This window comes from Octopus bimaculoides, chromosome 11 (genome assembly GCF_046866305.1).
Source record: "Octopus bimaculoides isolate indiv1 chromosome 11, ASM4686630v1, whole genome shotgun sequence".
Taxonomy (NCBI): domain Eukaryota; kingdom Metazoa; phylum Mollusca; class Cephalopoda; order Octopoda; family Octopodidae; genus Octopus; species Octopus bimaculoides.
Window position 1 is genome coordinate 23,057,915 of NC_142938.1, and position 27,161 is coordinate 23,085,075.

Consider the following 27,161-nt stretch of genomic DNA (forward strand, 5'->3'; position numbering starts at 1 on the left):
ATTTATTTTCTTGATGTTCAGAATTAACAATTTTCGTAAGAAATCACTAAAATAAAATATAATTAAATATAATATAACAAGTTTAAATAAAATTACCAAAATTCGAAAAAAAGAGTAAAGAAAATGAAGCTACGAAAACTATCAAAGTGACGTATGCACAGTTCCGCGCGAACTTGCTCTCCCGCCAAATTTAATGTTTTTCTGGTAAGTTTAGCTACGTTTCAATTGTTGAGGATGGTACGAACACGTGCTGATGGCTGTGCCTCTGTGAGAAAAGGTAGGCAAATTGTTCAGATTCTACTAATAATTAAATTAAATATTATAGGAGCTCATCTGAAAACGTTGAAGATGCTTCCTCACAAAATATTTCTCTTCCATGTGGCTTTTCATTCTCTTACCACATGATGAATAATGATCTCCAAATTATTGTCTTTGTAATTGACTCTGAAGAATTTCGTAGGCATTTATTCTTATTACAACATAATCGTAGGTGAAATGTATTTTGGTATTCGCATTAACAAAAGAATGTCTCATAATTCGAAACGAAGTTAGTGAAATGTGAATTATTAAATCATTCAATACTTCAATGCAGAAAAGTTTAAACTTGGCAACGTTCTATTTTCTGAATGCTCTCAAGACAGGCATAAACACCCCAATCTCTATCAAACCTACTTTACACCCTCTAAATGTCTGGTAGTATATATAAAAATATTTGGAAATTATTATGAAATGAAGGCCTTGAAGATAATCGAAATTCGGCGGAGGTGAAGAATACGTACACCACCGGTTTTTGGCATAACAAAAACCCTAACCCTAACCACCGGGTGTACGTACTCTTTACCTTCGCCCGAAATTCTATGTAGTTATATGATTTGCAGTCCCGTCGATGTGAAACGTTCTTTTAAAGCGATCGAAAAGAATCATATCTGATTTCCTTATTCGTAAGATGTTTCTCAGCTGTTTTCTCAGCTGTTTCCGTATTCCTAATATCACAAATTGTGGTTGAGGAGATGATAAACCTCGTTTAATCCCTCTTGTCAGAAGAGAAGGGCTATACCCATGACCCTGTTGAGAACATCCGAGGCTAGTGGGAAGGAGGGACGAAGGTATTCCCAAACTGGAGACCCGTCCTGGATGCTTGTAATAGAAAGATCTCTACCAAAGGCACCAAGGTTCGAACAAATACTGCAAGACATTTTTGTTTCTATGCTTTGACGTTTCCGCCTGTCTACCGTCCTTGACTGGTATTTTATTTATCGCCAAGCATTTCGTCCGACGTTCTAACGAAGTTAAAACTTTTCTGTCGGTTTTGTTACGCTGGTGGAACCGTATCGGTTCACTTAACTCTGATAATGATATGAACGACAGTTTGCCTTTTCCCTCATTGAAAGACCTATTTTTTATGCTTGCTGTGAATAAGTAAGAAAAGATTCGGATTGTGATATACTGCAAAATATTTAAATAAAACTTCGTGTTTGACGTAAAATATAACATCAACCACAGTTTAATGCACACTTTTCATGGTCAATGTCTACATATTCTAATAGAAACGAAAAGTCAGTTTTTACTCTGTAAGGACGGGTAAAAAATGAACTGTTGTTATTCTAAGAATATGGTACAAGCACATTCTTGTGCTCAGCTAATGATGATTTCTTAGTACAGTCTGTTGTAGATGGTGAATGCAATGATTACTTCAAAACTTAGGTGTACACTTGATTTGTCTGGAACTACAGCTTTTGAGATTTCTCAATTGCTTTTTGAGAGTCTTATGAAAGGTACATATTCTTGGTTTTGTGTTAATCTTTGATTTTTGGTGGTTGGTTGGAAACGTCTGAAATGGCAGCTTGATTAATGTTGAAGTTGCTATTGTAACATTGAGTGGAATGTGACCTTTGTCAATTACTTTGGCATTTTACTGTTTTTTTTTTTTTTTTGCTGAGTGCAAATGTTTGCTGGTTTTCTGTTTTTCTATTTGTTTTTTGTTTTTTTTTAAATTTCTTGTTTACTTGGTTTTATTTCGGTTATGTATGGTTATTTTGCATTTGTTCTGGGCTTCTATTTTTTCCGTTAACTGGATCCTCGTTTGAAATGTGTCAATAATTGTGATGAATGCATATACTGCCTTGTTTATGTTGATGATTGGGGTTAGTAAGGGTCGGTCATATTAGAAGATGGTGTTACTGTTGTTTTTAGCCCCAGGAAGACATTCATATCTATCTCTCTCTTTATACACCTATTTATATGCTTATTGAATTTAAAAGTTTAAAGACGTGGTTTCATGCATATCCGGAATCTCCGTCATCTAAAACATAGGGGAAAAAATTCGAAAAATTTCAAGATTTTAAACGGGAGTGGTGGGTGGATATTCTTTTTTTTTTTTTTTTGCGTATTCGTAATCTCCGACGTCTAAACGTAGGAATCTGGAAAAGAAAACCTTATCAAAAAATGCATTTTTCAAGGAGAGGTGCAATTCTGCATTAGCTCCATTAACTAGGTGATATAATTAGCAATGAAGACAAGTGTTCTTGTTAGAGTTTATTACTTTAATAGATCGGTGATGGTGATGTGTATATACGTATATTTAGCTGATGATAGAGATTTCATTTCTTCGGGGCCCAATCGTCATGATGGTGAATACTTTTGACAGTGATGTTAGGGTGTTATCTTTGATTCACCTCAATGGACTGTTTCTTTCTGCTTCTGCACTCCCCCCTACATTGTTAAGCTATCTTGTTTTCCAAGTTTTTCCTTTTTCTTTTCGTGTACTTTCCATTGTAGTAACTGGAGACTTTTTCTTGTTTGTCATTTGACTGCGGCAATGCTGAAGCACCGCCTTGAAGGATTTTAGTCAAACGAATCGACCCCCAGGACTTTTTTTAAGGCCTAATACTTATGTCGGGTTCTTTTGCCGAACCGTTAAGTTACGGGGAGATAAACACACCAACCCTGATTGTCAAGCGGTGATTGGGCACATATATAGCTTTGTGCACCGTGTCAGGCTATATGCACTATTCCACAACACTCCACCTGTATCTAACGAAGAGGACTAGTTCACCGACCATCCCACTGGATGCCAGTTCCAAGCAGTCGATCATTTTGCGGGCATCAGCCAACATGTTGGGGACCGGTTTAACTTTCGCAGGCGTCCCCGACATCTGAACATCTCCCCAGTCGAACTCTCGGCCCTTCGATGTCTCCGACGCTGCAAAGACATTATCATAAAACCGGCCGACAATAGTGGAGCCGTGGTCGTGTGACGCGCAGACCTCTACAAGGCTGAAGCTCTCCACCAACTTCAAGACACCTCCTTCTTTTGCCCTCTGCCCTCCAACCCCACACCTAGCTTCCAACAGACTGTGTCCTCCACTATCCATGACCTCATCTCCCGTCTCCCTCCCACCGCCTCCAGCCTCATTGTCCTCACTCCTCGCACTCCCACCATTTACTTCCTTCCCAAAATCCACAAGTCCAACAACCCTGACCGCCCCATCGTCTCCGCCTGTAACTGCCTCATGGAACTGATCTCGAAATACCTCGACCATGTCCTTTCCCCCCCCCCCCGCCAGTGGCTTCTCTCCCCTCACACATCCACGACACTAACCATGCTTTTCGTCTTTTCAACTCTTTCTCCTTCCCTCCTGGTCTCTCTAAACTTCTCTCACTCTTGATATCAAGAGTCTATATACAGTGATCCCACACAACGAAGGACTTCTTGCTCTCAAACACTTCCTAGACCTTCGACCCAACCTTCAACTGCTTCTTGTTTGCGAGGGAGTTTTACCAACATGTCTCGGGAGTAGCTATCAGAACAAGAATGGGCTCCAACTATGTGAATCTGTTTGTTCGCTACGTTGAGGCCCAAATATTTTCAAGGTTCACTGGTCTCACTCCAGAACTATATGGTTGTTATATTGATGACTTTATCGGCATGACCTTGCTCTCCCACGAGCAACTTTTGTCCAACCCCTCGAATTCTCCTGCACCATTCCAACACTTTCATCACCTTTCTCGACATTTCAGCCAACATGCACAACTCCGCTCTCACTACCTCCCCCCACCCTACCCACACCAAGCTCTCCATTCCCTACTCCCAATTCCTCCGTCTGTGCAGGTTCTGCAGTGACAACCATGACTTTGAGTCTCAGCTCATGGCTTGCCGCTTTATTCTTCGTGGATATCTCCTCATCACTATCCACACCGCCCTCACCAGAGCACATTCTGTGGACTGTGCCTCTGCTCTCTCCTCACACCCACTCCGCCGTTGCCCGTCTCGTGTTTACCCTCTCCAGCGCATCATTCTCCAAGCCTTCCAGTGACTCCAGTTCAACCCCTCCACTTTGAACATCTTCCCCAACCTTCTCACCTTCAAACGAGTCCACAACCTACGGGACCTCCTGGTCCACAGTTTCTTCCCTAATGTCACCTCCCAACCTGGCTTGTTCCCCTGCTCCCACCCATGCTGCCGCACTTGCCCCTACCTCTCCAACACCACCATCTTCACAGGTACCCATCATCGTCCTTATCATGTCATTCCTTTACCTGCACTTCTAGCAACATCATTTACTGCATCACCTGCTCTTTCTGTCCTTCTCTGTACATCCGTCAAACAGGACGCCACTTGGCTGAATGGTTCACAGAGCACCTCTGAGACATTAGGCTCAGCAATGACGCCCCAGTCTGGTGCCATTTTCACTCTACTGGTCATTCATTACAACACCTGTCTGTTCAGATTGTTTTTGCACAGGGGCCATCCGGACTCTTGCATTCACCATGAACAGGAGTTAATCTTCACTCCTATCCACCTCTCCTCTCTTGCCCTGACACCTACTTTCTTCACTCTTACCCACCTTCTCCCATCATTGATACCCCCTCCATCAACCCACACCCACTCGCCACACCATCATCCACACACGCATGCATCCACATGTCAGTCACCAGCCCCTATCTACATGCACACGCGCACCTTCAATTTGGGATCACCAGTACTTTATCTCCCCTTCTCCCTAGCTCTCCTGTCTAACCACCTTTGTCCAACCAGTTGCCATGATTGACTGTTAACTCCACAAGTTTTTTTTTATTCTCTTTCTGTTTATTTCCTTGTGTTCCTTTTTGTTGAAGAGCGTAGGCTCAAAACATAAAAGATTTTCACTTTCTTGAGTGTCAAACTAATACACCTGCTTGTTGTTTATACACTTGTTTTTCGGTAAATTTCAACTATATATATATATATATATATATATATATATATATATATATATACACACACACACACACACACACACACATGACAAGCTTCTTTCAGTTTCCATCTACCAAATCCACTCACAAAACTTTGGTTAACCTAAGGCTATAGAAGACACTTGCCCAAGTTTCCACACAGTGGGGCAGAACAGGGAACCGTGTGGTTGAGAAGCAAGCTGCTTACCATGCAGCCATGCCAGCACTGAGCAATTCATTTGATTTGGGTAACATTACCAGTACAACACCTGTTTTTCAAAAGCAGGATGCTTTGTTTCAGTGAACTTCTTCTAAATGCTCCAGCATCTGTAACTGAAGGCTAGATGAAATGATAACACAAAAATACCTGCTGTATTTTAGAACTTCCACTTTATGATTTGTTTGTCCAGTACCATATCCATTCTTGTGTGTGGGCTACTGTCTTTTATCTGCAAATCCTAAATGTTTTCATTCAATGCAGTCTAATCATAGAAATCATATTTTAACAACTATCAAAGTAATTCCTGATATTTCGGTGGAGTATCCCTTGGCTTGCCTTGGAATTTTTTAAAATTAAAGATTTATGTTTCTCAACCCATGTGTCTCTGCATCTTATGCTCTTGGAATTCACTTTTGGTGCAAAGAAGTTACCTTGCTGTTCACATACAGGATTGATAAAAGCTGTGATTTATGATTTTAGAATAAAAATAAGATATCTAATTCCTGTCTATGCCAAGATTTGTAGTTGATGGCAGAAAAGTCAATAAAAAATTTATACTTTCATCTTGAAGAGATGACAGTTGTGAAGAAATAAATATATACAAAGAGGCTTTAGTTTAAAATTATTGGTTACTTAAAGGGAAAGGTGCCATTCTGTATGCTAATTTTCCATCCCTGATTCTACCTGTTTTCATTTATTCAGCTGTGGCTGCTCGGGCACCCCGCAAAAGTCTTGGTCCTTGCACCAGCTCAGAACCCTCATCACCAAGTACATCAAGTAAGTTCAATTTTTCCTTTATTAACCAAACTCTGCTGCAATAGTGGACAGTATTTTAAGTATTTTGCACTTTTGCTTTTACATTTTTGTTGTTTTATTATTAAGGTGGAGAACTGGCAGGATCGTTAGCACACAGGGTGAAATGCTTAGTGGCATTTGGTTCATCTTTACAGTCTGAGTTTAAATTCTGTTGGGGTCAACTTTGCCTTTCATCCTTTTGGGATCAATAAATTAAATTAAGTATTTGAGCAATGTGTCCCGTAATAGAATATCAGTCTGTTGTGATAAGTATTTTCAGATCTGATTTCTTATTTTTGAACACTTAAGTAAAGTTTTTTTTGTCCAGAAACTCAGAGAAGCTAATAGGGTATTTGATCAAATAGTCAAAGTAAACTTTGAGCTTCTCTAATATCACTTAATGCCCATCTTCCACACTGACACAGGTTGTATGATTTGACAGGATCCAGTCTGAGTTTAAATTCTGCTGGGGTCAATTTTGCCTTTCATCCTTTTGGGATCAATAAATTAAATACCAGTGAAGCATTTGGGGTCGATGTAATTGACTAGTCCCCTCCTCCAAAATTTTAGGCCTTGTACCTATAGTAGAAAAGATTATTATTATTATTAAAAGTGGCAAACTAGTAGAATCATTATCTGTTGGGCAAAATACTTAGCAGTATTTCTTCTGACTCTTTATGTTCTGTGTTCAAATTCCACCATAGTCAACTTTACTTTTCATCCTTTTAAGGGTCAATAAAATTTGTGCACTGGATTTTATGTAACCAACTTTCTTTTCCCCCTCAAAGTTGCTGGTTTTAAGATTAAAAAAAAATTGTTATTGCTCTTTATGTTCTTAGTTCAAATCTCACTAAGGTCGACTTTTTCATTCTTCCAAGGTCTATAAAGTATATACCAGCGAAATACTGAAGTTGGTGGTACTATTAACTCCTTTGCTCCAAATTGCTGGTCTTGTGCCTAATCAGAAATGTTGTTTCTGCAAATTTTGCTTTTGCATAATCAAGTATGATATTAGCTGGCTAGTGGAGTGTTAAGTGCCTTATGCATGACTATTTTTTGAGTGGTAAACATGGGTGTATTTTTGTTTAGTCAGGTCAAAGGCATTCCTGTTGTGCTCTTGATATCTAGGATTACACTGCACACCCATTTTGGTGTGATTACCTTTCAAAACTGATTTATCAAATTTTGTCTTTTTGTCTGTTGTTGGATGAAAACTGAAGAGAGGTATAAATTAATTTCTTTCATACAGACAAATATTCAGGAGGTAACCCTGTCTGTTCACGGCCAACTCCAGAATGGCAGAAGAATATTACAAATTTTTTCAAGTCTAATGGCAGCAACAACAACAAAAGTAGTGAAAACAGCACTATTCAGAAAATTGGAGATCAAACAACTTCAGAGGAGAGGTGAGTACTTATTTTCAACTGATTTGTGTGAAGGCTGCTACTACATAGAACAGTTAGTTTTCTCTAAACCTTTCATGCACTTTTATTTCAATATCTAATAATTTCAAACAATCTTCTTCTTATGAACTAACTGCTTGAAATTTTAGTTATAGTTTAAAAAAGGGAATGGGGGAGTTCCAACATTTACATAGTACCAATTAGCCCAATCTTATCCATGTTTTCAAACTGCATGCAGTATACATCTAGCATTGAATGTTAACATTACAATTACACTTCGCACATATGTCAAGGTCACTATCGGCTAGAAATACCAACTAAATCTCTCTGAAATAATTCCCTCTCATTACAAAGAAGTGTACTGTGGGAGTAGTGATACAAAATAAATATCTACATATAATTATTCTAACTGAAAATAATCTCCTGATCAAATTTAGCAGTTTGTTCTTATATGTCAACAAAGCCTTGGTGTTCATAAAAACATTATGTCTCCCATTCAGTGAGGAAGTAGATGTTAGGTATTTGAGCATGTGTCCCGTAATAGAATATCAGTCTGTTGTGATAAGTATTTTCAGATCTGATTTCTTATTTTTGAACACTTAAGTAAAGTTTTTTTTGTCCAGAAATTCAGAGAAGCTAATATAGGGTATTTGAACTACTAGTCAAAGTAAACTTTGAGCTTCTCTAATATCACTTAATGCCCATCTTCCATACTGACACAGGTTGTATGATTTGACAGGATCCAACAGATCAGAGCGTAACATCTTGCTTCAATATCTGTTTTGGCATGGTTTCTATGGCTGGATGCACATCCCCTGACACCACTCAACCAGGATGTTTTTTTTTCTTTAGCACCAGCACTAATAATGTTGCTTTCCAACTTGCAAAGCTAAGGCCATTAAGTGGCTCCTATCACTGCAGAATAGAAAAGAGGGTGAAGTAAAATTAGAGGAACAGGTTTCTTGTAAGAGGGTGGTAGTGGGGAGGCTCATAATAGAGGAGATACTATTGAGTTGATGGGGGGGGGGTATAGCAGGGAAAAGGAATAGGATTGATGTTAGGTATGTGATAAAGGAAGGAGTGGGGTAGAACGGTGTAAGGTGGGTTGTATGAGGCTATCCTAAGGGCAAGTGTAGATGGAAGGTGTGAGGAGAAATGGGGATATAGAAGGTGGGAATAGATGAGGGTGGAATGGGTCATTGAAGAAAAAATTTTGTGTATCATATGACTAATAATCTATTTTCTTTTTTTTTTCAGTTCATCAAATTAACCAGCTGTAGCAGGAGGAAGCATGTTGCCATTATCATTGCACTGTTTTAATGGAATCCTTTGTGATAGCTAGTACAGCACAACTTACTGCAGTTTTGATTTAATAAAACTCAGTAAGATCCTTCACATTTTTAAAAATCATCTTTCATTGTATATTTGCTCATCCTTCTCACATAACAATTTGATAATAAAAAAAAAAATGTTTTCTTCTATGATTTTTATTTGTCTTTATTTTACATTTTTTGCAGCCACCTGTTTCCATTGGTGGTGTTTTTTGTAGGTTTAGATGTGTATATATACTGCATTACCTTAAGTTACTTTATACTTGATCATATATACCACAAAAGTTAAGTTACTTGTTATTAACATATGTTACTCATTGACTTATATTGTCTTTTGTTCATAAAAGCATTTTAACTCTAAATGGTTTTTCATACATGTGGCATCTCAGTAATTTATTCTTAAAAATGCATTGCTTTTCACATATTATATTGCATATCTCCATTGTGATTTTTCATTACTACATCTGCAAGTACAGTGAAGTCTATGCTTAGTTGAAGAGGTCTAGTAAAACCAAATCATGTCCAGAATTATGTTCATCCTTACTAGAATGTTTGAAATATTAGCCATTGATTAATAAGGCTTGGGAGCATATACGAGGTGATATTGTAAGGTTCCTTGACTAGTTATATTTAATAACTTATTTACCTAAGTTTTAACATCATCTTGAAATAGTCACCTTGCTCTGCAATACAGCATTCCTGCCACTTTTAGAATCTGGCCTGGAAGTCGTTTTCTGTGAGTTGGAGACCTTCTGCAATTTGCTCTTGATCTCGACAAGTGTTAAAACAGTGACCTTTGAGCTGCATTTTCATCTTGAGGAACAGATGGAAGTCTGCAGGTGCTAAATCTGGCAAATAGGCCAGGTTTGGGAGCAATACCATGTTGTTTTCAGTGAGGAGAGCTTGGTGATGGTGCATTGTCACTGTGAAGAATCCAGTTCTTCATGCTCCATAGATCTCGTTGCTTTTGCCAAATGTCCTTCAAACGCTTCAAAATGTAGAACTCTTGATGGTCTGGCCCTGGATGACAAATTCTTGATGCACAATACCATATTTCTGGAGTGCCGCTCATGGCAGGTCTTCCTAATTGCTCATCATTTTCCAGGGACATTTTTCTGCTTTTGGAGCGCCTGTGCCACTTGAAACATTGCGTATGACCCATTGCCTTGTCACCATAAGCTTGCTGAAGCATGCTCCATGACAAAATTGCAGACTAGGCTGCAATTTTGTGATCACATATCTGCATATGTGATCACAAATTTCACAACTTGCAAAGTAAATACAGCAATATCACTTGGCACACTGCCTCATGAAGGTCACTGCTAACTCTGTTGGTGTGCTACAGAATTAGCCTGAGAACTTTTTGATACCATCTTGTAATAATCAACTCTGTACTTAATGCATTAAGTATATTAATATTAACTTCACTTTTTGTTTTACATGTAGATGTCTGTGTGTAATTTAAGTCACAAGGCTTTTCTATTTATCTGCTGTCTAGTAAACTATTTCTTATTATATCTGGTCTAGCATTATGCCTAGCCTGAATAGGTTTGTAATTGTCAGGTGACTTACTTTTTTGTAAGCTTTTAAGATTCTATACAGCCATCTTAAGTTGTCCAATGTCAACATCTGTTATGGAAAAATAGATTGATTTATGGAGTACAACACCTGTGATGTTAAGTGATAAAATTGATCCTAACACAAAATTTAAACTAAAACTTGGGGGGGGGGGGGCAATGAAAAAGCCTGTGTTTGCTCAACTTGTTAAAGAGAGCAGTTAAGTCACCTTTAACAAACCATAGCGTCTTACAAAAGTAAACAGACACTTAGGATAATGTCATCTCAGTTAAACTTGGCCAATGGTTCTGAAACGAGATCCCAGCATCTCCCATCAAATATTAGTGAAATTTTTAGCATCCCTTTGTCATTATTATTGAGAAGACAAAATCAAAGTTTGCATCCATGTAATTTTTCTTTGTGATGCTGGGTAATTTTAACCCCTCTGTTAATATATTTCTGTTGAAATACACTGCCTTACTTTTGAAAATAATGAATTCTTTACAATTATGTTTAGGATTTAAACCTTCTTAAGCTTGTCTCTTTTTCAGTCTATATGCCCACTCCCAAGAGAAACATTGCACTAAATTCTACCATGAAGGACACATTGAATAATGTAGTCCCAAATATGTATGTGGTAATGGGGGGGGGGACAAGATGGTGATGACTGCAATGTTTTTTTTTGTTTTTTTTTTGATAGAATAAGTCTGGTGGTCTGCAGTTGATCTGAGGGCTAAATAACAATTGTATTTGTGTCATTAACCCTTTTCCAAACCATCCAATATTGCCTCTGCTTCTTGATACAAACTTTGTTTTAAAGTTATCTTAATTAAAACTTACCATTGAGATTTCATGTTGATTTGCTTTGAACACCAACTTCATAATGATGAAATTACTAAATTCTTCATTTAAAAAGAATCTACTGAGACAATGGCAGTGTTTTTCAATTAAAGTTCTTTTAATATATGGTTGGTGCTCCATTGTCTTATTTTCACCTATCTTTAGTTACGCTACCCTGCAGTTAACTGTTCATGTTGAAAGCATTACTGCGAAACTTTCCCCTTGTCAATATTTTCCACTCAATCTTTCAGCTGTCTTGAAATCTGATAAATACTGGTTAAATTATTCATCATTGATGTCTTATAAAATGGAAAATGCTGGGAGTTTGTCAAAAATCATTCACTTGACTCAACATGCACCAATTCCTGGATGTATTCTGCCTAGGAAGTCATGGCGGTTATAGTTGAAATGCTTTTGACCATAGTTCTTAGACATAGCCTTGAGGGTTTAACCCTTTCGATACCAACCCAGCTGAAACTGCCTCCTGCTCTAGTACAAATGTTTTATTTTCATAAGTTTTGAATTAATATCTTCCACCAAATTTTAGTCACAATTTATGTTCCTAACACTACCTTAATGATGACTTAGTTATTTTACTAAATTCTTTGTTATATTTAAAATTAATTGAAAGAAACAGAGCATCTCAAAAAATAAAAAATATGGTACCAAAAGTATTAAACCATGTACTTTTTAATTTAAACACAGAATCAGTTTGTGAAAAGAACAAATCTAGTTGTTCTGACACTGCATATACATAGTGTATTTCTGATGCGATATTGACTTCCAGAAGGTTGGGTTGTGCAGTCTTTGAGAACAGTGGGACAAAACTAAATATTTAGTTGTTTATTCCCAGGCCAACCTTGACCAAAGGCTTCCATCTGTAGTATTCTCATCTTTTAGTCAGACATAATGTATCTAAAGCTTACATCATTCAATGTGCCATGCAATTTTTGAGAAAGAATTCAACTGCTATTTTTAGCTAGATGGCTAACCACTCTGAGACTCCATTGACTAATTGGTATTAACTGGGTGCTCTGGTGTGGCAATAACATAGTCAACATTTTATTGTCCTCTTTTCCAAGTTTACATGGGACAAATGGAATTCTTTGAGGCAGATGCTCTTCCTGTTGCCAATTACTGTTTCCAAGTAAGATAATATTTCATCATAACTGAACATATTTTTGACACTCGTTCACAGCTATCACCCACTCCCGGGATGAAGGGATGTGCACACACACACACACACACACACACAATTGGCTCCTTTAAGTTTCCATCAACCAAATCCACTCACTAGACTGGTTGGCTGGTGCTATGCAGTGAGACAACCCAAAAATTACATGGTTGGGAATCAAATTTCTTAAGCACACAACCATGCCTCTGCCTAAAAAAAAAAAAGGAAGAAAAAAAATTCTGTCTGGAATAAATAACAAAAGTAGAAAAATCACAATTGCGCAATACAGCTTTATTGCAACAAATATGTATGGTTTCCCTTTTAATAACCCTAATGTATTTCATTTAAACACTTCAAGATATTAAATATAATAAAATCAAATTTTAAAAAAAGTAATCATTCAAACTGTATGATGATATATTGTTTTTTTTTTAATTCAATTATATTTAATTTTTTTATTTTGTTTAATGTCTCAATCTTCATTCAAACTTATCAATGCAATATTATAATAACAACAATAATAATGCAAACAGGAATAAATTTGAAGAGACTGGGTCACCACCATTCATTCAGCCTCAAGCCACATAATCCTGGCACGTCCAACATGAAAGCAAAATCTTTCTTTACAGTGGTTTTTTTTTTTCTTTTTCTTTTTGTGTGCATCAAAGATAATTAACCATCTCTAGTTAAATTGCAATCCAGCTGAAAATATGTACACATAACAAAAGGTTAGCAGCTGCAACCATTGCATGCTGTGATTGACAACATATATTTATATATCTTGTTGGCTGTGGTGGATTGTAGAGGTGATCACATAATTCTTTATAACAACCTACAACTTTTTTTTTTTTTTAATTTCTTTTCCCCACTTCATAACAAATATAAATTACTAGTCTTAATTACTTACGTAAATTTATGTTTCTTACCTTGAAAAACTTTTAGTTACTCCAAATGTTTCAAATTTTGAAAGACAGTTGTAGGATGACAAATACGTACAATGTATGTGCGTGTGTGTGTGTGTATAACCATTCCACTTTTGGATTGTTTATAGAGGTGCTACCTTAGATCTTTTCCTCAAGCAAAAACAAACTAGCTATCATCAATCTAAACCAGCTAAGATTATCTCTGCACATTGGTGTGCAGCTGCATAGGTCAATAGTGCAGGAAAAAATAACAAATAAATAAACCAAAATAAAAACAAAAGGAACAGTCTGTTTCGGTCTTTGAAACTAGAAAGATGAAGCAAAATGAAACTCAGCACAGCAGTTATATTTAAGATAACAGCCAAATAATAGACACATGAGTGTGTGGCAGGATGTACATAGTGCACTCATACTTGTGTATTCCTATATCGTACTCTTACATACTACAGTGTTTAATACTATCAGAATTAGCCTCATACACTCTGAGCCATATTATATGATTATGCATTTATATGTGCGCATTTATGGAGCAATGTGTTTATTCACACACACACACATACATATATACACACACACACACAACACGTATATGCATAGATATATGTGTGTGTGTATTTATCTACATTTAAGTATATGTACACACAGACACATACAATGCAAATGCTGGAAGTGGACAGATGTTCATATGATCATAATTCTATGAAATATAAATTTATATATATATATATATATATATATATATATATACACCAATGCTTATTCAATAACATCTTTGTATTGTATTGATAGATATATGTGCTGAGACTGCAGATGTTTAACATAATTATATATATTTGCATGTATATATATACATCAGTGTATGTATATGTAAATATATATATGCATACATAAATATATAGATCTTTTTCCAGGTACATACAGTGAAATACCATAGAGCATTAGGTCATTAACATTATTTTAACAAATATTTGTGGATGCTGCATAGAGACAAAATTCGATATGGATTTATATATACTAGGTTCTTTTTGCAAGAGTGTGTGTGTGTGTAGAATGCACATAGTTTGATATGAAAAACAATGAGCCTCATTACAGTGGAAGATAAATATGTATGAGAATTTAGGATTACCTTTTTTATTCATTAAGTACAAAAACAAGAAATGAACTTTTGCATCAAAGGGCTCATGGAAATGTACTCCCTATATAGACGTGTGTGTGTGTATATATATATATATATATACACATAATATATATGTGTGTGTGAGACCCTATTTGTAAAGAAAGAAAAAAACGAAAAAATTTCTTGTACAAATATTTCCCTCTATATATTTATTCATCAGTTTATGTGATTTATTTTTGCATATTTTTGTTAATTTTATGACCCTTTAATCCATTAGAATTTCAATTAATGCTTCAGTGTGTAGCATGTGTGTGTGTGTGCATGCGTGTGTGAGTGTATATATATATATATATATATATATATATATATATATATATATATATATATATATACATACACACACACACACACATGCATATATAATCACTATTTGTGTTTGTGTGTCTATGAGCATATGTGCACATAGATGTAGTTAGATCCTTATCTGGATAAGTTTAGGCAGCTGGAAATGTTATATGGTCCCCAGGGGGTGAGATGCAATGGAAATAAATGTTTTACATCAATGAAGAAAATCCACGTGTGTGTATATATATAGATGCACACACAAACATATATATGTGTGTGTGTTTGTATATATACATATATAATGTAGCTATATATGGTTAGTACAAAGAGATTACTCAATACTAAGTTGAGAGAGAGTGTGTGTGTATGTATGTATATATATATATATATATATATATATATATATATATATATATACATATTTAAAAACTTCAATTATTTACTACTTTGAGAACCTTGTAGTAGTAAGCCGCATTGAATTTATTAAACCAGCAATATATTAGGTCATTAAGAATGAAATGTCCAAAAATAAACTTTCAATTCGAAATTGAACATTTCATTCTTGACAACCTTATATATGTGTGTGTGTGTTAAATACTAGGAAATAAACAGATTGTATACTCCCAAGCTGCAAAAGACTGTTCAGTCAGCAATGGTACAACTGATCTATCAAGTGAATTTGCAGTTAAGGAGTGTTTAATTCTCATTAATTTCACAAAAATTAACATATATAAAACTCCGTTCATTTCCAACAAAATTGTATTGAGTACTTATATGGTTTTGTACCACAACATAAACAAAAACTACATACATATAGATATGTAAACACACACACACGTATATATCTTTATACACACACAACTTGGTGAAGATGTAGCTTTGATATAAATAACGGTTCTGTAGCAATACAACCAAGTCCAAGATTGTCTTCCTGTGGTGTATCTGTCATTTTTACTCCATTTTGGATATTTCAAACTTTGTTGTCATGATTTCTTCATCAGAATCAATTAGGCTAGGCAGCGCTCTGAAAGAAGAACATAAGACATGTTAGTGCAAATACTCACTAGTAGTAGTAGTAGTAGTAGTAGTAGTAGTCCTTTCTACTAATGGCACATCATTTAGTGTCTGCTTTCTATGCTGGCATGAGTTAGACAATTTGACTGGAACTGGTAAGCCAGAGAGCTGCACCAAGCTCCAGTCTGATTTAGTATAGCTTCTATAGCTGATGCTCTTCCTAACACCAACCACTAGTCTTAATTACTTGTGTAAATTTATTACACTCCAAGAGTGTAATGGGTGCTTTTCATATGCCACTGGTACAGGTGCTTTTATGTGCCATCAGCACGGATACCAGTTACATGACACTGACATCAGCCATGACTACAATTTCACTTGGCTTCATGAGTCATCTCAAGCATGGTATATTACCAAAGGTCTCAGTCACTTGTCATCGCCTCTATGAGGCCCAACATTCAAAGATCATACTTCACCACCTCGTCCCATGTCTTCCTGGGTCTACCTCTTCCTCTGGTTCCCTCCACAGTTAGAGATCAGCACTTCTTTGCTCAGTTGTCCTCACCCATATGCATCACCAGTGCAGTTGTCTCTCTTGCACACCACACCTGATGCCTCTTATGCCCAACTTTTCTCTCAAGACACTCACACTCTGTTGTACATGCACACTGACATTGCACGTCCAGCGAAGCATACTAGCTTCGTTTCTTTCAAGCCTACACATGTCCTCAGCAGTCACAGCCCGTGTTTCACTGCTGAGTAACATAGCTATTTGTACACAGGCATCATACAATCTGCCTTTCACTCTGAAGAAGAAGCCTTAAGTTACCAACATAGGTAGGAGCTCTCTGATCTTTGCCCAACCTATTCTTATTCTAGCAGCTATGCTCTTGGAGCATCCACCTCTGCTCTGAGAGCATAGCTGCCAGAATAAGAATATCTTGAAATTTGGGTGTGAAGGGGACCAGTCACTTACATCAATCCCAGTGCTCAACTGGTATTTATTGACCCCAAAAGGATGAAAAGGTAAGTTGACCTCAACAAAATTTGAACTCAGAATGTAAAGACGGATGACATGATGCCAAGTATTTTTGTCCAGCATGCTAACAATTCTGCTAAGTTGCTGCCTTAATAATCCTTTCTACTATAGGCACAAGGTTTGAAATTTTGGGGGATGGGGTAAGTCAGTCACATCGACCCCAGTACTTGACTGGTATTTAATTTATTGATCCCTGAGAGGATGAAAGGCAAAGTCAATCTCGATGGCATTTGAACTCAGAACATAAAGAATGACAAAATGCTGCTAAGCATTTTGCCCAGTGTGCTAGCGATTCTGCCAGATTCTGCCACCTTTACTGTCTTAATAATGATAACAAACAATCCTTTCTCCTGAAGGCACAAGGCCTGAAATTTTGGGGGAGGAGAGTAGTCAATTACATCGACCCCAGTGTTTCACTGGTACTTATTTTATCCACCCTGAAAGGATGAAAGGCAAAGTTGACCTCAGTTTAATTTGAACTCCGAACATAAAGACAGATGAAATGCTGGTAATCATTTTGCCTGGCGTGCTAATGATTCTGCCAGATAACTGCCTAAATAATGATAACAATAATAATACAAGCGGTCGAAAATTTTGGCACAGAGCCAGTAGTTTTTTGGGGGAGGGGCAGGCAGGTCAATAACATTGATCCCAGTGCTCAACTGGTACTTATTTTATTAGTCCTGAAAGGATGAAAAGTAAAGTCAAACCCAGTGAAATTTGAACTCAGAACATAAAGACAGACAAAATGCCGCTAAGCATTTTGCCTGGCATTCTAACAATTCTGCAAGCTTGCCACTTAAATAATAATGATGATGATGATTTCTATAATAGGCACAATACCATGAATTTGCTATCGTACTTTAACTTCTCAACACCTGGTATAAAGCTATCTTGCTCTCTACTACAACTTCACTCAGTTGAGGGAGGGAGAGATCCTTTTTTGTCTTGTGAGTTGCTTGGCAACCTCACCAGAGCCAGTATTACAAAAAAAAGCACCCAGTAAAGTGTTTGGCATTAGAAAGGGCATCCAGCCATAGAAACCATGCCAAAACAGACACTGGAGCTTGATGCAGCCCTTCAGCTTGCTGGATTCTGCCAAACTACCCAGCCTGTGCCAGCATGGAAGACAAATGTTAAATGATAATGGCGAGGGAGAGGAGATGGCGGCTAATTCCATGCAAAATATGTAGCATGGTAAAATAACAATTAATGTGTGCTTCATTAGTTTCCAGTACTGAGTTCGAATATCATAAGTTATGGGCACAAAGCAGGCAACAGAGAAGTCCCTCCAATATATCCTTCCATACCTTTGCCATGAAGATTTAATGGATTCTTAGTATAAACAGTGTGTGTGTTTGTATGTGTATATACATCCATTTCTATAAAGGGACATAGATAACGGTTTTGTTTGAGACATAAATGAGAGTCAAGTCAAGAAGTATTTCCTTTTTGATGTGTGAAACTTCAAACTCTGTAGTGTGCAACATCTGTGCAGACATGGCTATGTGTTTAAAAAGTTCCCTTTACAATAAATGGTTCTTGATCAATCCCACTGGGTAGAACCTTGGGTAAGTGTTTTGTCATAACTGCTTCAATCCGAAACTTGCTGACGAAATTGGTCGGTAGACTTAAACTGTTATCTGGTTTGAACACCACCACATGACTGCTGGACGATTTTAGCAGAGTCCACTCTGTTAAATATCCAAAGCATGAAGAGCATTCTACAATCTAACAAAACTATGGAGAAGCAAAGGTATAAGCCGCAAAATGAAACTGAAGCTGTTCAAGACATTGGTCCAATCAGTATTACACTATGGATGTGAAACTGGAAAGTGACAAAAATGGAAGGAAAAACAATGGACAGCTTCCAAGTCGTATGCTTAAGGAAAATACTTGACATCAGCAAGATCAGTGATGAAATCAGATGCAGAGGCTGGAACTGGATCGGACACGTCCTCAGACAAGATTGCTAACTAACTAACTATTGAAAGCATTCAAAGTAAGTTTTCAGCCTGAGAATAACTCCTCTCTTCCTCCATCAGCTTTAGAAGTCCTGCAAAAGGTTAAAGGTGCTAATATTCCTCTTCTACTAAGCCATAATATACTTAAAAAAGAAAAATTCAGAAAATTATATACTTACTTGTCAGCCACTGAAGTAGGGATGTTATCTTCAACCCATTTAAGATCATCTTCCTGAAAGAGGATAATACATTACGGATTACAGGTGATAATTGTTTCTAAAGGAAGTTTGATAATAATCAGATGGCAAAACAAGGCACATCTCAGATCAAGTGCAGTAACTTTTCTCTTTTAACAATTTTTCTGTGATATGAAATTGAACATTACAAACACAGCTTACCAAAGCAAACCAATAGTACCAATAAAACCATTAATAGCTGTGATTTCCACAGCATACAGTTCTAGATTTATAATGAAAAAAACTTGACTGATGTCACTCATGTCTCTCCAAAAAGCTTTGAAGATAAGGCACAAGTGAGGTAAACTGGACTGATTACAACTACCAACCAAAATGTGTTTCAGACTTGATCAGCTATTCCTACTTCTTCACTCAACCTACCAGAAATAGTAGACAAATATCCTTCAAATCACATTCTATCTTAGCAGTGAAGGAAGAATACATTGGATAATATAGTTCCAGATACACTGTATCAGAAAAAAGTGGTAAGATGATCAAAGCTGGAATGATTTTGATCACAGGCCGCTGGCTTAGATCAGAGCTGATCTGGGTGGCCTAAACGTTTTTCTTGGAGTTGTTCATGAAGAACATTAACCACACTGAGCTCATTAGTCTTAAAGGACATGCAAAGGACACAGGCAAATTTACTTTCCTCCAGAAAAAAAAAAACCTTACAACTTACATAAAAAGGTTAACCTCAATAAAGAAATTCTAACTGAACATACTGACTGCAATGAAACTTTTCCACACTTGGTTCCTAGTTATAAAGGTACACTGTCCAGTAATCTCTTAACTACACATTTGTCAGATATCAGAGTTAAGTTCATTATTACAATAACAATTTTAATAACTACTAATATTTCATATTGCAGAAAAAATGATGATCACCAAAGAAACAACAAATATTTAATTTATTACATTCATTGACCAGTTAGTGTTAAAACAGGAATGTAAGAACAACATACCACCAGCACCAATGATTCCTGTAAGAAACTGAGTTCAGACATGGTTGTGTAATTAAGAAGTTTGTTTCACAACCATATAGCTCCAGGTTTGCTTTCACTACACAGCACCTTGGGAAAGTGCCTTATATCATAGTCTTAAGTTGACCAAAACCTAAGATTCTAAAATACAACACATAATATGCTGTATTTTAGTGTGTGAATAGTTGCTTGAAAATATGTGGCATGCTATACAAGTTTGTCTGGCCATTATATTTCAAGAGGCATGAAATTAATAACTTGAATTTAAATCTTGTGTACATTAAATGTTATATGTCTTTCACTGGATGGAGAACTTTCTTTTGTTGATCCTACCAACAATGGAACAGTACATTATATATATGAGAATGTGTGTGCATGTGTGTAATTTTTGCAAATGTATATAGTTGAAAGAATAACCATTAATGAGAAATCAAAATGAAAAAATACAATTATGCTTCATGAAGTCCCTTGAGGTACTTCTTAATTTCTTACAGACACACCTTTGTCACTCTTGTGGGGATGCAATGAACCATTAACTGGATCTTTAGAAACCTGTAACTAATGACAATGTAGTTCATTAGTTGTAATATAAAATATATGATAATAAATGTCTAAATGCAACCCCTGAAAGAGTATGGAACATTTAAAACTAGAAAAGCACTCTGAGAGTGCAGACCTCTACAAAGCAGCTCATTTTAAGATAGATACACAAGTAAAATTATTAATAGAGAAACGAAAATAAACTTTGGAAACAGCAATGCCACCATAGGTTATGTGGAAATAATGAACGTGTTTTCGAGGGAGATAATCAAAGAACGTAACCTCGTAATACTTCATGTAAAGTAAATATAACAAATGAAAAATCCTTCAAGAATCCATAAAAATTTCCGGATCACTACCAAAATTTCATCATCTATTCCTTGTGTCATTACCAACTTTTCCTGCAAGTTTCATCAAATACTGTTCACAACATTTTGAGTTATTTTGCACATAGACGGACAAACCAAAGCTGAAGAATACATAACTGCCTTCCTTGGTGGAGGTAAATATTAGAGAAACTTACTGCTTTATTTTTGGAATCTTTCTGTTTTGGAGATCCATTCGAGAGAGGTTTAGCTCCTCTCATCTTCATACCATCTGTAAGGGACAGAACTGAGAATTAGAGGCTAACAGAAAAAAGTAAGATAAATTAAGTATCAACTGAAACTTGAAAAGCAGACTTCTGGCTATTTTAACAAGTAATGCTTATCTAATCACAGCTTAATCAAAGAAAGCTCTCAAAGGTTAAGGGACATACCCTTTCTTCTTTGACAAATGAAGAACAAAAACTAAATAGAGAAGAATAAAAGCAACAACAAAAATAAATCAGTTGATACTGACCAAAAGCATCGTTCATAACAGTATCATCATCATCTTCATCTTCAGCATCGAGCAATGGGGAAAAGGCATATCTAGAATATACAAAACAATTTCATATGTTTTTTAATCAAGACTCTAAAGGAATTTACCCAAATATACCATATACATGTACTCTTTAAGTTTAATTATAAGTTCCTACCTAAAACTGTGATGTATTTTATGCCATCTAACACATGTAGAGTCAAAGCATTTAGTCACTAAGGTTGAGGTTAATAAAATCATATTGTACAAGACATAAAATATTTAGATTTCCACACTTTGCTCCATATACTAATAAAAGCAATAGCATTAGAGATATAGTGAGAAAGAAGTCACAACATATCTAAAAATAAGCATCTATGTTACTGGTCTACTTAGTTACAGATGACAGGGCCTACAATTCAATAGCAATAGCCAAAATAAACAAAGCTGGAATAATGATGGAAAATACAAACCTTTGGTTATTTGCAGAGGGTCTCCACAAAATCATAATAACCAAGAGCAGCACAGAAAACAGCAGATGCCAAAAGGCATCATCAACCCACAATTCTCGCCAATCCTTTAAAGCAAATAAAAAACAAACATCATTACTTACAATCATAACAAGTCTCTTTTGCAGATTGCTAGGATGTCCCTTTGCAACCATCACTGATATTAGTTTATTTACATACAGACATGTACGAGTGAGTATTTGTGTGGTTATGTGTATCTGTGGCTGCTTAAACTTTGGTGATAACATTGTAGTGGGGAGGTGCAATGGCCCAGTGGTTAGGGCAGCGGACTCGCAGTCATAGGATTGCGGTTTCGATTCCCAGACCGGGCATTGCAAGTGTTTATTGAGCGAAAACACCTAAAGCTCCACGAGGCTCCGGCAGGGGATGGTGGTGAACCTTGCTGTACTCTTCCACCACAACTTTCTCTCACTCTTACTTCCTGTTTCTGTTGTGCCTGTAATTCAAAGGGTCAGCCTTGTCACACTGTGTCATGCTGAATATCCCCGAGAACTACGTTAAGGGTACACGCGTGTGTGGAGTGCTCAGCCACTTGCATGTTAATTTCACGAGCAGGCTGTTCCATTGATCGGATCAACTGGAACCCTAGACGTCGTAAGCGACGGAGTGCCAACAATAACATTGTAGTAGAAACTGTACAGGAAATAATATCTACCTTAAATGCAAAAACATAGTGTGTGACAAGTAACAAAATTTCCATATCTTGTAAACAATATTTCTTGTGACAATGATGATGAAATTAATGTTTGGACGAGACTCGGGGAAGCTGCAGCAGTTTTCTAATGGAAGTGAAATTATACCTCTACATGTTCACTGTGGTACCACTAGCTATCTATGCTCATGAGAAAGTTCAACTAGCTTTCATAACAAACTTACTGTCTTTCATAGGCACAATATATGCCCAATATTAAGTATTGAGCATAGTATGTACTAAGTATTTAGTACATAATATCTGTATTTGCTGCAGATACTATGTTATAAGTGAAGTTATAAAAAGAGGCACAATGAATAAGGAACAATACAATATTTACAGTAGAAATTAAATGTGCAGATCTGTAAATCAGTAAAAGGTGATGTCTTTCCTTCAATCACAAGGAGATATACATTTCTGATAGATCTTTTTTCAGTTATTTTGGCCAACAGAGAAGCTTCTATACAGCTGCTAACTTGCTAGAAATAGTAGCAAAAACTTCCTCAAATCACACTCAAACATCTTTAAAGATGGAAGACAAACTGGACAATGTAGTCCTAACCATAAATTTGAGATGGTAACAGCTAGACTGACTTGACCATGCCTGCCTGACCAGAACTACCTAGGGTTAAACAACATCAGCCCTGACCAACATGTGAATATCCACATGATTACACAAACTACTAGAAATAACAGTCAATTCCTTCTAGAATCACACTTTATGAACTTACATTTTATGTAAAACAGTTAGCCCAACTGAAAATGAACTGGCTGATCACAGCTAGAATGCCTTTGATTCTAAATCTGCTCAATGAAGGCTGACCTGAATAAACAATAATGAGGGCTGACCTTAATAAGCAACAACAAAAACAACCCTGGATAAAGATAATGAAGGTGTTAATTGAAAGATACTTACTGTAAGGCAGAACTTGAGCTTGTGCTGGGATATTGACCAAGCCATGTAAGATATGGACGCTGCAACAAATAGAGTGAAATATTAGTTTCAAGTTGATGTCACAACTTACATAAGGCAAAAATTGTATGGCACTTCCTAACATGGGATAACTGTATCATCTAAGATGGATATAACTGTATTGAGTGCAAACATAATTCAATGCTGAGAATGTTGACTTCATAATCATGAGGTCTCAGTTTCAATCCAATTGTGCAGCACATTCAGCAAGAATCTTACTATATCCCTAAGTTAACTCTTCTCTCTGTCTTTTTCTCCTTTCTATTCCATTTATATTTAAATTAGTAACAGTATTTTGATTTCCATTTTGCATGTTTTTCTTTTGAAGAAATAGGTAACCCATCACTCCTAAATTAATGCATTGTATGTTAATTATGTAATTACATAAATGTTGTTGTTTTACTCTACTGAAATAGCTGAAGTGGTTTCATTAATTGAACAACTTGAATCATTCTCAAAGCTGTCATGTGATCCCCCTATTGATTGTACAGTATTATCAGAAATGAATATAAATCTATGGTGTCTCTTTTCCTCAAGATGGAGGCATATATGATGTCTCACATCATAGACATTAACCATTTCACTGTCGAGAGCAGACATATCCATTCCAAAAATTCATTACTATTAACTGTAGAAAGTAGTTTTATATATTAATCTATCTTTAGTTGAGGAATGTCATATTTCAAACTGGTTTCTTTTGAGATATGTAAAGTTTATTAAGGCAATATGATTTGCAGAAAATCCCAATTCTACTTTTTGGTAGATATTTAACATCATTACTGGAATAACCATGAAATCTAATTTAACAGTTAAAGGGTTAAAATATGGTGTCCTTCAGTAGAGATGTTAATCATATAGAGTTCACCAATATAGTCAAAACTATATGATGTCCTCAATATAAATATATCAGTATAGTATCTTCTAATATAAATATAGCTATTGGTCTGTCAATATGGATCATAAATACAGAGAGTTCTTTGATATGATAATAGGTGTAATGAACCTCAATAGTGACACATATCTACAATGGTGTCAAATATGATGTAAACATATGTTACATCATACAGAGGTTGCCTTAATGACATGAATGAAAAGTAAAGAGATAAGGACAAACCCTTGACAGACAACCACTTGTAGATTATAGCACAATAAAAATTACTGAAACAAACAGGTTTAATAGAAATAAAACAGATGAATAAGAAACTACCAACTTATGGATTAGGGGAAAATTGCTTGTGATAGGCAAAGGTCCTATCATTTTTCTTTAAGTCCTGAGTATTTAGGAGCTCTGGTAACATGGTATTAAGAGTTAATTAGATGAGTCATCAATGTATCTCTAGATATAACATTATAAGATGATCTGATAATTTATCTCAAATGGTTTTACTAGGTTAAGGTATAATATAAAGTCTTCTACTGAGAAATATATCAAGGTTTGATCTCACTATCCAACAACGAGCAGATAGTGATTCAAACTACTATTTTGTTTTATAGAGAAGATTCATGTCAAATGTGTAATACAACAAAAAACAAATTTAAACTGTGACTGTGAGTTATTGTGATTTCTGAAAGAACCAACTTTAACAACTCATGGTCCTTCTCCTGAACAATTCACTCAAAGTTTTCTATAATCACACAATTCCTTCAGTTTGCTTGAAAAAACTTGAAAACTCTGCTGTGAACAAGACTATGACGGTGGCATTAACCCTTTTGATACCAACCCGGATGAAATTGCCTCTAGCTCAAAAGTACAAATGTCTTGTTTTCAAAAGTTCTGAATTAAAATCTTCCACCAAAGCTTAATCACAATTTATGTTCCTAACACTAGCTTAATGATATGTAAGTTATTTTACTAAATTGAAAGAAACACAGAGCATCTCAACAGAAATATGGTAACAAGAGGGTTAAAGAGCAGACTGATATTTTTACTTACCCAAAACTGCAAATATAAGTGTGTTGGTGAAATGTCGATAGAGTGAAAGCTTCACTATGTTTCTTCGTAGTCGCAGTGTTCTGGTGGTTTGTACAAGGCCAGAGAAAATGTGTTGACATTAAGAAAAAATATTTTGTCTTTTTAGTGTCCAGTAGTTTAATATATGTTATACTCGGAAAGGGAACATAGCATCATATTGCAAAGATGAAGACAAGTTAGTAACATATCAATGGGTTTTGAAGTTAGCAAGTTGCCAACATATCAATACTTTAAGTTAGCAATACATGGAGAAGAACACTGCATATAAGTAACAGGATGAGTAGAGTGGGTAAGTTACTAGTGTAATCAGTTGTAATTAGCACTATATAATGATGATGGTAGTTTCTCATAGTCTGAGAAAGACAGTTCTGCAATTTCTTGCTGAACAACCTGCATGGATTATTTGTTTATAGTGATCAAATGTATGTGCTGTACACAAGCTCACTCCCTCCATCAAATCGACATTGCCTGAACAAGATGCACGGTGTACCACATGTCAGATGTCAAAGTGATCACAGACCAATGTGAGATGAAGTGTTTTGCTCAAGAACACAACACACCACATGATCCAGGAATTGAAACCACAATCTCAGTCATGAGTGCAACACTCAAGATAATATTATTTACATTCAACAGATATTTGTCCTCATCTTGTTTGCTGTTAACACAATGTTTCAGCTGATATACCTATACACTACGCCAAATGCCCATGGGCATATGGCGTAGTGGTTAAGAGCGCGGGCTACTAACCCCAAGATTCAGAGTTCGATTCCAAGCAGAGACCTGAACAATAATAATAATAATAATAATAATAATAATAATAACATCGAAAAATACCTTAGGAATGAGAACCCAGGTTCGAAATTTCTCTAAGACACCTGAAGAAGGCTGGAGAGTATATCAACCAAAACGTATTAACAACAAGCAAGATTAGGACAAATATCCATCAAATGTAAATAATGCAAATTATGTGCATAATTCCTCATCTCTTAAATATAGAACTGTACTCACAATAACTTTTGCTATCTTAACTTTTGATGGCAGATACCAGTTTAGCAACATGTTGCATGGCCTAACAAACTAACATCATATTGAGAGTGGAAGAAAATTTACATATGATGGAGGGTAAAGAGTTAGCAACAAATTAGTTTCATTAGCAATTAGAAGCAGTACATTAAATATAGTTGAGAAGGAAAGTTTAGAGTATACAGGCTGTGAGATCAAGTAGAATAAGTTAGCAATATGCTTCAATCTTATAATATAATTAGCAATATATTTCAATATATCTCAATTTAAAAAAAAATATTTAAAAAACACGTCTAAAAATGAATTTGCTTATGGTAAAGGATATCCACCAGCAAATAGCAGCATCAACAACAGCTAAAGGAACATTGGCTAACATCAGTTCTTTAGATTGGTCACTCTTGGACTGTGGAAAAAAACAAAGAAAAAATAAA

The 27,161-nt window shown here is 36.0% G+C and overlaps 2 protein-coding genes across 3 annotated transcripts in view; one reads left to right on the plus strand and one right to left on the minus strand.

Annotated features, from left to right (window-relative positions):
* Positions 1–129: 129 nt before the first annotated feature.
* On the plus strand, positions 130–9,116 carry LOC106871101 (PCNA-associated factor). Of its 2 annotated transcripts, none has more exons than XM_014917403.3 (4): positions 130–277; positions 6,140–6,214; positions 7,482–7,638; positions 8,893–9,116. In XM_014917403.3, the coding sequence occupies exons 1-4, from the start codon at positions 154–156 to the stop codon at positions 8,903–8,905; spliced, it is 369 nt and encodes a 122-aa protein (XP_014772889.2). In that variant the 5' UTR covers positions 130–153; the 3' UTR covers positions 8,906–9,116. The 2 variants fall into 2 exon arrangements, with proteins under 2 accessions (XP_014772889.2, XP_014772888.1); XM_014917402.3 differs by lacking the exon at positions 130–277 and adding an exon at positions 610–1,775.
* A 6,547-nt stretch (positions 9,117–15,663) lies between these two features.
* Positions 15,664–27,161, minus strand: part of LOC106871102 (Golgi-pH regulating cation channel) — a 65,542-nt gene continuing 54,044 nt past the window's right edge. The window contains exons 13-20 of the mRNA XM_052971629.2: positions 27,054–27,133; positions 25,666–25,772; positions 23,676–23,734; positions 22,012–22,115; positions 21,539–21,609; positions 21,222–21,295; positions 19,119–19,171; positions 15,664–15,946 (exon numbers count right to left, since the gene is read on the minus strand). Coding sequence (XP_052827589.1) covers positions 15,874–15,946; positions 19,119–19,171; positions 21,222–21,295; positions 21,539–21,609; positions 22,012–22,115; positions 23,676–23,734; positions 25,666–25,772; positions 27,054–27,133 — 621 coding nt within the window. The 3' untranslated portion in view covers positions 15,664–15,873. The remainder of the gene's footprint in view (positions 15,947–19,118; positions 19,172–21,221; positions 21,296–21,538; positions 21,610–22,011; positions 22,116–23,675; positions 23,735–25,665; positions 25,773–27,053; positions 27,134–27,161) is intronic.